This window comes from Balaenoptera acutorostrata, chromosome 7, assembly GCF_949987535.1.
Source record: "Balaenoptera acutorostrata chromosome 7, mBalAcu1.1, whole genome shotgun sequence".
In the NCBI taxonomy this organism is placed as follows: Eukaryota; Metazoa; Chordata; class Mammalia; order Artiodactyla; family Balaenopteridae; genus Balaenoptera; species Balaenoptera acutorostrata.
Genome location: NC_080070.1, coordinates 68848263 through 68860283, shown reverse-complemented (window position 1 = coordinate 68860283; position 12021 = coordinate 68848263). Strand labels below are relative to the sequence as shown.

The 12021-nt window shown below is 35.2% G+C and overlaps 1 protein-coding gene across 11 annotated transcripts in view; it reads left to right on the top strand.

The window, feature by feature from the left end:
- ETV1 (ETS variant transcription factor 1) overlaps positions 1-11818 on the top strand; it is a 95619-nt gene extending 83801 nt beyond the window's left edge. For all 11 annotated transcript variants that reach the window (XM_007164891.2, XM_007164892.2, XM_007164889.2 and 8 more), the window contains 2 exons: positions 4071-4172; positions 9036-11818. In XM_007164891.2, the coding sequence (XP_007164953.1) occupies positions 4071-4172; positions 9036-9257 (324 nt within the window). In that variant the 3' untranslated portion in view covers positions 9258-11818. The remainder of the gene's footprint in view (positions 1-4070; positions 4173-9035) is intronic.
- Positions 11819-12021: the final 203 nt, after the last annotated feature.

The following is a 12021-nucleotide window of genomic DNA, read 5'->3' as shown; positions in this document are numbered from 1 at the left end:
GAAGATAAGGTGACATTACTTATTAAGATTTAAGAGATTATCCGATTCGAATATGTATTAAATAAAGTATGAAATCAGAGGAGATGGTTAGCACAATTAAGTGTACTCCGGGTTACATCAATACGCTGGTAGCATTCGAGGGCTCAAGTTAAATCAGAAATTCAAAGTATCCATTATTGAGTATAGGCTAAATGTTTGGGTGTTTGAATTTTGTACTGCATCTAAAACTTAAGTTGGCTGTCAAAAGAAATTCATTTTTTATGTAGGTGTACTTAAATGATGTAAGTGAAAGAACCGCAAAAATGTGAAGCACTAAAAATTGAGACTAGAAACACTTAACGTAAAGTAATTTGAAAGCCCTTTAACATGATGGGAATGTGTGCTCTTCACCTCATGAAAGATGTTAATAATCTCTGCAAGAGTTGGTTCATGCTAGAACTGAGGACATTCAACAGGGATTTATATCAATTACTTCCGTCCATCTGTGATTAAAATAAAGCGAGCAGAAACAGAATTTTTATTTTTGCCATCTATCTGTTAAGATAGGGGAAATGACTGAATTATGTCAGTGATTATTGATCCACTCAGAAGTGTAAAAATACTTAGGCACATGATTAAGTTCTTTATGTAGCAATTGTTGATTTTTAAGCTGATCATGTTTGAACAAGTAGAATAGGAGACTTGACCAGGGGACCATTAAGTTACATCAAATTACGAATTTCTGTGATTTTTTTTTTTTAAATGCCAGGAAGGAATACAATTACTTCTGTTCCATACAACAAACCAACATTTAGACACCTTTTCTGTATCAGACTCAGAAAGTAAAAAAGGACCGGGGAATTCAGAGTCAGCCTAACTCCCTGGCAATTGTGCAATAAGCACTCAATGTCTCCTAAGGCCCTTTGTTCAAAATGAAACATTCCATTTCTGATTGCTGCATTGCTCACTGCTACAATTGCTTCCATCAGGCAATGACTGTGCTGTTTATGTTTAAATTTCTTCTTTGGAAAATGTTTGTGAAATTTCCTTAGTCTCTGTGGCCCATGGTCACCCTCTTCTTTCAACTACACAGCAGTTAATTGAGGGTCTGTGACAGCACAGCTCATGTAAGGTGGCTCTGAAGCCATCCTTGTTGGAATTACTCATGAGTTCCACTTTTTATATTTCCTCTTGCAGTTTAAAATGATACTGAGTGAGACTGCAGTCTTGCGCTGATTATCTGCTCAGTGTGTTTGGATAACTTTAGCAAGCACATAATCTTTAACATCTCTCTTTTTGAGATATTTGAGATAACGAGATGTTATTTTTTAATTAATCATGGGTTCTGGGGAATTGTTCCAGGGAACAGTTATTGACATAGTGAAGCATCTGTAGGATGCAGAGTAGAAGTCTTCTGATAATATTCAAGCTTGTTGAGCTGGAAGAGTTATCGAGAAGTCTGATAGCCAGGCCCTGATTGTGGTTTCTAGCTTTACTGTTGCATATTCAAGCGTGATTTTAAAAAATAAATTGAATAATAATTGAACGATTGCGTTTTCCTGTTTAATTCATTTGGTAATAAGGGTAAATGCTAGAGTGCTATAGAGATCTTTTCACTCTCCTCATTAACAGCCGAAGTTTTCTTTTGAAAGAGTGTTAAAAGGAAGTTACTGGAAGTATTGCCACCATCGTACCTACTCCATGTTGAAGATGGTACCTTGGCTTTTTTTTTTTAACATCTTTATTGGAGTATAATTGCTTTACAATGGTCGTTAGTTTCTGCTGTATAACAAAGTGAATCAGCTATACATATACATATATCCCCATATCCCCTCCCTCTTGCGTCTCCCTCCCACCACCACCCCCATCCCACCCCTCTAGGTGGTCACAAAGCACCGAGCTGATCTCCCTGTGCTATGCAGCTGCTTCCCACTAGCTATCTGTTTTACATTTGGTACCTTGGCTTTCAGTGGCGCTGGATATAGCGGTGATTGATGGGTCATATGTGAGGGCTGAATGGACTTTCTTAGTTGTTGGATGGTCTAACCTATCCTGGAAATTATTTATGTTACCTGTTAATTTTAAGTTTCAATCTTTTAAAATTTTTTATCATGATAGGAACACAACATGGGATCTATCTTCTTATCAAATTTTTACACGTTCAATCCAGTATCATTAACTATAGGAACAGTGTTGTACAACAGATTTCTGTATCTTATTCCTTCATCTTGCACAACTTGTCTGCGTCTCCCAGGCACATGAGTATGTCCCATTTCCCTCAACTTTGTAATGAATGTGATATTGAAACAGCTCTAAGAATAAATTTGATTGTTTTAAAATGTCTACTGATACCCATGGTGCTGAGAATTAACTGGCATCCTAAAAGTCAAACTCTGCTTATGGTATTAAAAAAACATCTTTCTCTCCCCAAAGGCTTCCACTGTGTTGTCTTGAAGTTTGTTGCAGGTATTTTACTTTCTAGGTGCCTCCTGGTGAGCCTCTAGAAAAGTATCATTTACAAATGCATAAGTGTTCAGAAATTGTTGTTCAATTTAAGGAGATACTAATAATTTATTTTCACATCCCCTCCAGGTTCGCAGGCTGTTCAGTTGTCATGTCTATTAAAGGTTCACTGATGTCCATTGTTAGCTTTTTAAAAGATATTTTATTTAGAAATTATTGCTTTCACTTCTTATTGCCATCCGCCCATTTTGCTATTGCTTAGAACATTTACATTAAAATGAAGTTTATCTTTGGAACATTAAGATGTACCTGTCACAGTGACTCTCTGTTTTGATATATAGTCATGTCCCTGTGAGGTTACATCTCTCTGCTCTTAAAAAATTATACTGATATATGTGACTAAATTACATTGTATCTTCATTCAGGAAGTAGAAATTAGTGAGAGAGAAAATAGCAAGGATCAGTGTTTTTAAAAGAGAAAAAAAAAAAAAAACCCTGGAGAAAGGTTATTGCTAATGAAGTAGAGAGAGACAGAATGATCTCTTTGCAAAGCATTCTGTTTTAGTATATTACACGTAGCAACAACTTGGAATTCTGTGAACATGAAGGAAAACTCTAACCCTATTTAAAAATGCTCTCTCAGGGTTACCTAGGTATGCATGGCAGCTGCAATTTCTGCTCAGATGAAGCAAAAGTGGAAATTAATGCGAAGGTGACTTCAGCTGGGGTCACAGAAGCAGGCCACCCTGTTCTGGATAATGCTGCAGCTAGCCAGGGTAGTGGTGAGGTAGGGGATACAGATATGTTGAGGAAGGAGGTTTTGCTGAAGCTCTGTTGAAGAATTCTCCCTCTTTGCCAGAAAAGTTGCTCCTCCAAAGCCACATTATAAAAAGCTCGGAGATTGTTCACTAAACAACAAAAGTGGATATTCTGCTTTAGAGATTTTCGTCTGTGGACTCATATACATGGTGACCTTCTTATTTTTAGCCTCTGATTACTGTTCTTTAAATGAATGCTTAATTCCCCAGTGTAATATTGGCTACAATATTTTTTCTGATGCTGCTTCAGGCAATAAAAATTATTTGCAGTTCAGCTTACTAACTTGTATACTGTTTCCTCTGCTGTACACACTGTGCCACTTGTTCACTCTTTTATTCAGTGTCATGCAGGATATCTATTTTCCTTTGGTTTATCATAACCTCAAAAACACCTTTACAAAGAGATCGCGAAGCTGCTCTTGATCTATAGTTTTTATCTGAAAAGAAAAAATAAGAAGGAAAAAACAGACAGGGTACCTCAGAATGCGAAGCATGCCTCATTTTGGTGAATTGCAGCCTGTCCATTACCATTGTAAATACGTTCCCTTATTTCCATTTAATTTTGTATCTAAAACAGTAGTGACAAAGAATTCTATTGTGATGCTTCAGAATGATCACTGAAGGCCTGGTTTAAAAAGCAAACCAGGACACAGGATATGCAGATCATGATAGCTTTTGTGTCTTTACTTATGTTTTTGATTTGGATGTGTTTTAGAGTGTTTGGAAGTAATTAAAGAATTAACTAATTTTTATGAGATATGTTGATACGTTAATACTTAACACTACAATGTAATTCTGTTTTGGTGGCAGGTGGCCCGGCGTTGGGGCATTCAGAAAAACAGGCCAGCTATGAACTATGATAAACTTAGCCGTTCACTCCGCTATTATTATGAGAAAGGAATCATGCAAAAGGTGAGCAGCTAATACAGCATTAAAATTCATTGAAATGTTGCACATTCATCTGCATGTCATACTTTAAAGCCACGTATCATTACACTGCTGAAGCAAGGTTTTCGCCCACTTTAACGTATGCTTAGCTGTTGGTTTTGCTATTACAAGCCTTTCTGTTTATAAATTCATGGGCATTATAGACAAATGTGTAATAATATCATCTACAAAGTAGTAGACTTTCTGGAAGTCCCCACTTTCCTGTGTTTGGTAGAAAAAATGTTGTTTTAGTACTAATATGGCAAGCATATACCCCCAGAAGTTGTTGATATTTTGCTACATTCTCCACAAGTATATAATTTTGAATACTAACCGAACTGTTACCTTTTCCCTCTTGTTCTGATTCTTAAAACATTCAGAACATTGCTTGTTCTCATTCTGAAAAACATTTTTTCTTGGCTGATTTCATTACTTGACAGCTTAACATCTTAAACCATTGGTTAAAAATAAGTATTTGATCTTATTTCATTGGTATAATGAAGTTAAATTTATTTTATTTCAAATGAGTGTCTCTTAATATTTCCAGGTAGCTTTTTTAAAAGGTGTGAGATAAAACAAATGAATTACACCTAGAACAAAATATAAAATTTTTGAAGAAGGTAATGAATAAATGAATAAATAAAGATAAAACATTTGGGTATTTGTTATTGTTACATCCTTCAGCCTTGCATGCATATTCGGTCTAATAGTCTTGACTGTGAACAACGTTTAGGATTTATTCATCGTGAATATTACATTATAGTTTTATTATGCGTCCTTGGTTCATTTGGGGGGACACAGACGAATATTACAGATTGTGGCATAGTTTTATGTCACCATGGTTCTGCCAAGAAAAACTAGACCAGTTGGCCCATGAAACTTACTAGAAGACAGGGAAATAGCATCATTGAGTTTTCTAGACCAAAGGGAATCTGTGCTCTGGAGTTGGCCAGCCTGGAAGTTAGAACTTCGAAGATCCTTAAAAGATAAGGCTGAATTAGATTCTTAATTGCTTCCTATTTCCCTGAATCTCACCTTCAAAATGTAAAACCAGTTACTGTCTTCTCTGTCTTCTCCATCTCAACCCTGGAGTCTTTTTTAATTCCTCCCTTTCTCTCATCCACCACTCCCATTTGCAGCCAACCCCTTTCAGATACATCCCATTCTTTTCATTTTCATCACCATCTTCCTAATTGGGCACATCGAGTGGGATGGCTCAGTAGGTGCTCTGCAGGTCCCCTGGGCAGTGTTACACAAAATGCAGTCATGACTTTGGTTTGCATGCTATCTTCTCATTAGATCACCTTTTTTGAACAGATTCTTCTGCTACTAAGCAGTGGTATTCTTACGTTGTGAAGCTGCTGTGATTATTAAATGAAATAATGTACTTGAGACACTTGCATGGTACCTGGCGCAAAAGTCTTCAACAAATGGTAGCTGTGAATGCATCTCACACCCCGAAGCCAAGGCATATTTAGCTTGTGTGTCTTGACCAGTTAAGTCCCTTACTAAATGGAGCAGTCACAGAGAGCTAAAAAGTATCATAAAATGTCTAATCATACCTCAGGTTTTAGACACAGTGTTTGAGGGGGTATCTGCAGGATGACATGTCTGGTCTTAAATATTCTCAAAGATGTTCAAACTTAATGCTTATTACTGATACCATCACTTCCATGTTCCTATTTATTTATCCAGTTATCACATATCCTATTTACTTACCTCTTACTTTAATAAATGAATAAGGCAAGATGCTATCAAATAATCAAATGACAGCTTAGATGTTGAAAAAACAAAGAAAAATGTTATGGCTCCTCACGTTTTTTCTATTAGGCTGTAATTGCCAAAGGAAACTGTTAGCAACTATTTATTTGTCAGCTAATATAGGAGAGCAAAATGTTGTACATCACAGGCCTTTTGGGGTATTGCATATGATATAAGGAAAAACAGGTCGTTTAGAGGTGAAAAATGCACAAGTTGAAGTCTACTTATAACTAGCACAACAATCAAGACTTTTGACAATTTTTACACACATACATACTTATTCTTCCTTCCACGTGTTGAGCCGGTCTACTTGCTACTCTCTGACACACCTGTGACTCTCTCATTGCTTCACTCTTTTTAGAATGTCCTGCCTTCTTATCTTTACCTGTTAACATAATGGTTAAGTAAGTTCTAGTATAGTCATTCAGAGGAAAATTATGCAGTTCTTTAAAAAAAAAAAACAACTCTGATGTAGAATTATATATTTTAATGTATGGGGAAAATGTTTATCTGACCACGGTTGTTCATGAACTTAAAACTCTGTGTGTATGTGGTGTATGTAAAAGAAAATTAAATGGAAAGATTAGAGAATAAAATAAAACCCAAGTGGATCTAAACATCAAAGAAACCCTGATTATTTTAGTAGTCATGAAAGAAATAAGAAATGAAGTAATGATCATTATACCTTATAGACAGTACATGTATGAATTTCAAAATTTAGAAATGATGGGAAAAGTATATACAATCATTTAAGTATTGGTTATTTCTGGTTGATATAATCAGATTATTATTTCTTTTGGCTTAATCTGTAATTTAAAACTTTCTTCCAATATCCCTGTATTACTTCTGAAATTTTAAAAGTTAACACATAATTTAAATAGCTAGTCTTTCAAAATTCATGTTTTATCTATCTAAGCATTGCAATTTGTGTATACTGAATGTATAGCATTTTCCATATTGTAACTGAATAACAGAAGACGTTCTGTCCCTTGGTTGGTTATCAGCCCTTGTTCTAAACTTTGTGGCATTTAACATAGTCCAATAATTATAGTAGTAGCCCTAAATATGTTTACTGTAAGGAAAATAAAACAGTGAGTCAAGGCAGAGTCCTTAAGAGGTTTTATAATCTTGATTGCGTATTATACATTTTAATTCCCCACAGTGATTTATCGAATCATTTCTAATTATAACCAATAGCAACAGGTTGTACAAAAAAATCTTCCAGTATCCTAAAGCAAATGCCTCCTTCTCAGCGGCTGCAGACAAAACAAAGCAGGTTATTAAATGCTCTGAGGTATGCAGGCCATTTATTTTATTTTTATTCTCAAAGTGCTTTGAGCAAAGAAAAAAGGGAAACGAGGATTTAGTATAGTTAAGCTTTGTTTCTGATATGGTCTATTTTTACTTTTATGGCAGTTTCACCATTTCACCTTTAGGAACTTAATTTCCTTTTTATAAAGGACTAAAGTGAATAAATTTATGCCAGACTCCTCTGTTTGCCATGCCCTGTGCTAGAGACTTCCATCTTAGTCTTGCAACAGGCTTTCCAAGAAGCCATTCCTGACTCCATTTCACAAAAAAAAGGGGAACTGGGGGCAGTTTAAGAGACATGTCCAAATTCATAAAAACTAAGTCTTGGCTATTTTCAAGCCTAAGGATATTCAGAGTATTTGAATTCTCTAAATTGATTCCTCTTACAGGGTAAAAAAAATCCAGGGCAAAAAACATTCTAAATCTGAGTCCAGAACAGCAGTGCTCTTTGGTAATTTTTTTTTTTCTTCCCAAACATGCACAGATAGTTTATGAACTATGAACTCACCATATCCCCACGTCACACAGCAAGTAGCAGAGGAGTTGAGTAATTTTCACCTTTCTAAAATTACTGAACTCTACATAGACACAAAAAGTTACTGCCAAACTTAATACAAAGAACTGTATTCATCCACTCCCGCCCCGCCCAACCCCCCTGGGTTTTTGAGAAGCTCAGCATTGTCTATTAATGGCAGCAGCGGCAGGGCCGTATTTGTTCCACTCAATTGTTTATAATTTCCTAGAGAAGCATTACTCTTCAAAATTTAAGTTTGGGACATGTTATTTCCTACAAATTAGGCCACTTCTCCTTTATTTCAGGCAGCTGTCACATTTCTTTTTTTCATTTCCTCCCTATGCATTGTGTATTTTAAATGCCTTTCACTTTTTTACACCTCTTACTTCAATTTGACACTTTATATACATCCTTAACTTCTGTCTAAGGCATCTTGCTTTCATTTTTAAAAGTTATGTACCCAGGATAATGCTGCCCTCTTGATCCATCTTTCACTTAAATGAGGCTATGTATCTTTTTTTTCAGGTGAGAATATACAGTGCAAAAGAAAAATAAATAAATAAAAAAAGAACAGTTCACCCTGCGAATCAGTGAATCACTAGTCTAGTCTTATTAGGAACACAATACATTTTTCTTCTAAGGTTTGGAAGTTTAGTTTTTCTACAGTTTCAGAAATATAATGTTAGGAGGGAGGCACTACACTTTAAAGGCCTGGTTATTTTATAAGTACTATAGATATTACCTTTTCAAACAGAGGGGAAAAAATTGTAATGTGAAGATGCCTGCATGAAATCATTGATTTTTTTTTTTTTTCCCCAAATAGCAATGTAAGTTTACACTTACATGAAAACAAGCAAACTGCTAAGCTTTCTAGAATATATCTGGAATGAATGTAATTGTTACTCAAGATCAACATTTTGCATTTCCCTCGATTGAACCGTAGTTTATCCCACAAAGTGAGGATTATTTTTCTATCTGTTAATACTTAATTGCTTCTTCTTTTGTTATTCATCCTTTCTGGAGTATTAAATCATGTTTTTGTTTACTTCTTTCTCTGCCCTTCCAATCTGGGATGGTGAAGATGAGTTGTTGGTTTTTTTTTTAAGCTGAGATATAGTTGACATAACAACCTCACATTAGTTTCAGGTGTACAACACAACGATTGGATATTTGTATCTCTTGCGAAATACTCACCACACTGAGTCTAGTTACCATCCGGCACTGCACATAAGGATGGGATTTCTCTTCCATGTTTCCCTTAGGTGGCTGGAGAGAGATACGTCTACAAATTTGTATGTGATCCAGAAGCCCTCTTCTCCATGGCCTTTCCAGATAATCAGCGCCCACTGCTGAAGACAGACATGGAGCGTCATATCAACGAAGAGGACACGGTGCCTCTGTCCCACTTTGACGAGAGCATGGCCTATATGCCAGAAGGGGGCTGCTGCAACCCTCACCCCTATAACGAAGGCTACGTGTATTAACACAAGTGACAGTCAAGGGCCTTCTCGCGCTTCTCCTCTTTTGCAAGATGCAGAGAATCTCCGCATTCTCTTCAATCTTTGTCTGATTTTTGTTGTTTGTATTTTATTTTTAAATAATAATACACAAAAAGGGGCTTTTCCTGTTGCATTATTCTATGGTCTGCCATGGACTGTGCACTTTATTTGAGGGTGGGTGGGAGTAATCTAAACATTTATTCTGTGTAACAGGAAGCTAATGGGTGAATGGGAGGGGGGATTGGGGGATTACTTTTTACTTAGGCTTGGGATGGGGTCCTACAGGTTTTAAGTATGATGAAGCTATATCATGTTGATTTGATTTCATAACAACCTAGAAAATGTTCATTTCCTCTGGGTGTCTATAGTACACAGTTAATTCACATTGTGTAAATATCCACTTGGAGACTATTTGCCTTGGGCATTTTCCCCTATCATTTCTGAGTCTCTGCAAGGTGTACAAAAAAAAAACTACTGTAAAAGGCAGTTTAATTGTTAGAAATGACTGTTTTTGCACCTCTTGTAAAAAGGTATCTAGAGATTGCATTTGCTGCTTTTTGTTTCGTTTTGCTTTATATATGACTCATAGAGGATAACCATAAAATGGGTAATTCTCTCTGAAGTTGAGTAATCACCATGACTGTAAATGAGGGGCACAATTTTGGACTCTGGCTCCAAACTGAGTCACAGGCCAGTAGCAGTATACGTATCTGGTGCCACCTTGCTCTTTAGGTACAAATCATACTGTTGTTAAAGTATTTTGAAGCTCATTTCAGTTAAATAATGATATTTTTCATGGTCCTTTGAGATCTTCATTTAAATGTTAAATCTGGGATCACAATGAAGCAAAAAATATCTTGTCTCCTTTTGCTTCCTTCAGTACATAAAAACATTATTTAATCAATAAGAATTAACTGTACTAAATCACATAATATGCTGTTCTAGATACAGCAAGCACTCCTTAAGAAAAATATCCAATACACTAAATAGGTACTATAGTAATTTTTAGACATGGTACCCATTGATATGCATTTAAACCTTTTACTGCTGTGTTATGTTGAAACATATATAAATATTAGATAATGCTAATGCTTCTGCTGCTGTCTTTTCTGTAATATTCTCTTTCATGCTGAATTTACTATGACCATTTATAAGCAATGCAGTTAACTACAGATAGTATTTCAGGACAAAATAGATGACTCGAACCATTTATTGCTTAAAAAATAGCTTATGCCATGCTATGCTATAAGCAGCTTTTATGCACATTGACAAAATGAAGAGTAAGCTTCAGCTTGCTAAGGGAAACTGTGGAAACTTTTGTAACTTTTGGTGAAATGGAAAATTATTTACAAACTGTCAAAGAATATGAGGAAGTTGCTGTATGACATAGTGCTGGCACTGGTACTATCCATCCTCTCGTTTTGGACACTCGTGTAAATGTGATTGGATTGTTTGAAAGAAGATTTAAAGATGTAAATTTTCAAAGGTTTTTGTTTTGGTTTTGTTTTGCATTTGGAGAAAATACTGAAAGCAGGGTATATAACAAAACCATAAGTAAATGGTGTTACAGTATCTCTGAAGAGCTTGCTAAAATGATTCAAGAAAGAAACACGAATTTTGTTCAATCCATCAATATCCCAGAGGAACAAAAATTTTTAAAGAGTCAATAGCAAAATTTTAAAAAACTCCTAAACACAAAGCCAAAATCGACTTATAAAAGCTTTTCATGGTGAACACAGGAAAAATTGTTGAAAGATGATCTCCTGGCTACCCATTTTCCAGCATGACATGGATCACAACTCATGTCTTTAAAATGAACAGTTATTGGGAAACCCACATACCATAATCAATACTACTCACATTTAATCCTACAAAAAAAAAAAAACCATATTCTAATTTCAACATATCTATGTAACCTGTGATTTCAAAGCTTGTTCTACATTTACATTATATAGCATTAGGCCCATTATGGGCTAATAAATATGCCTTAAAAATCAGAACTTTTTTCCCCCACTTTGCTCATGTGGCCATTTACAGCACTTAGAATAAAAACAGATTTTAAAATATTCAGCTAAAGTTTTACTGGAAAGAGAATTGACACATTTGGAGAAATTGAAAGTGGGTCCTTAAAATATGGAATGAAAAGTGGGTCCTTAAAATATGGTAAATGAAAATTATATTGAGTATTCTTTTTTTTCTCTCTTTTTCTTTTATTCTTTTAAAAATTCTAGTTCTAGTTTGACAGTGAGAAAGAATTGGGCTATGAGTTATTTTAAGGAATCAAGGAAGAATTGGTATTGATTATATAATATTTAAGGACAAATTATATATTTTGCTGTTTACGGTAGTAACTCACTGAATGAAGTAAGTAATTGGCCAACATTAAGTATATTTCTCATACAGAAGGGTTCAAGACATTGCATTATAAACTCTTGGGAAATGTATCTAAATTTTTTTTTTTGGGTTCTGTTCTTATTCTACTTTTTGTTTGGTTGTATTTTTATTTTCAGATAGATTAATAAATCTGGCAGCTGATTTCTGCAAGATTCTTGTGTTTTGAATTTCTAATTGAATTGGCTATTCAAACATAGAAATCAACAACATAACATCTTCCTTCAACTTGGTAAAGGAAACTAAAAGAATTATCTCCCCTCATGTTTGCTGCCTTTTGATGCTAATACCCAACAGACTAATTACAACAAAGAATGTCACCTCTCCAATAACTAATGAAAGATGATTTTCTTTAAGT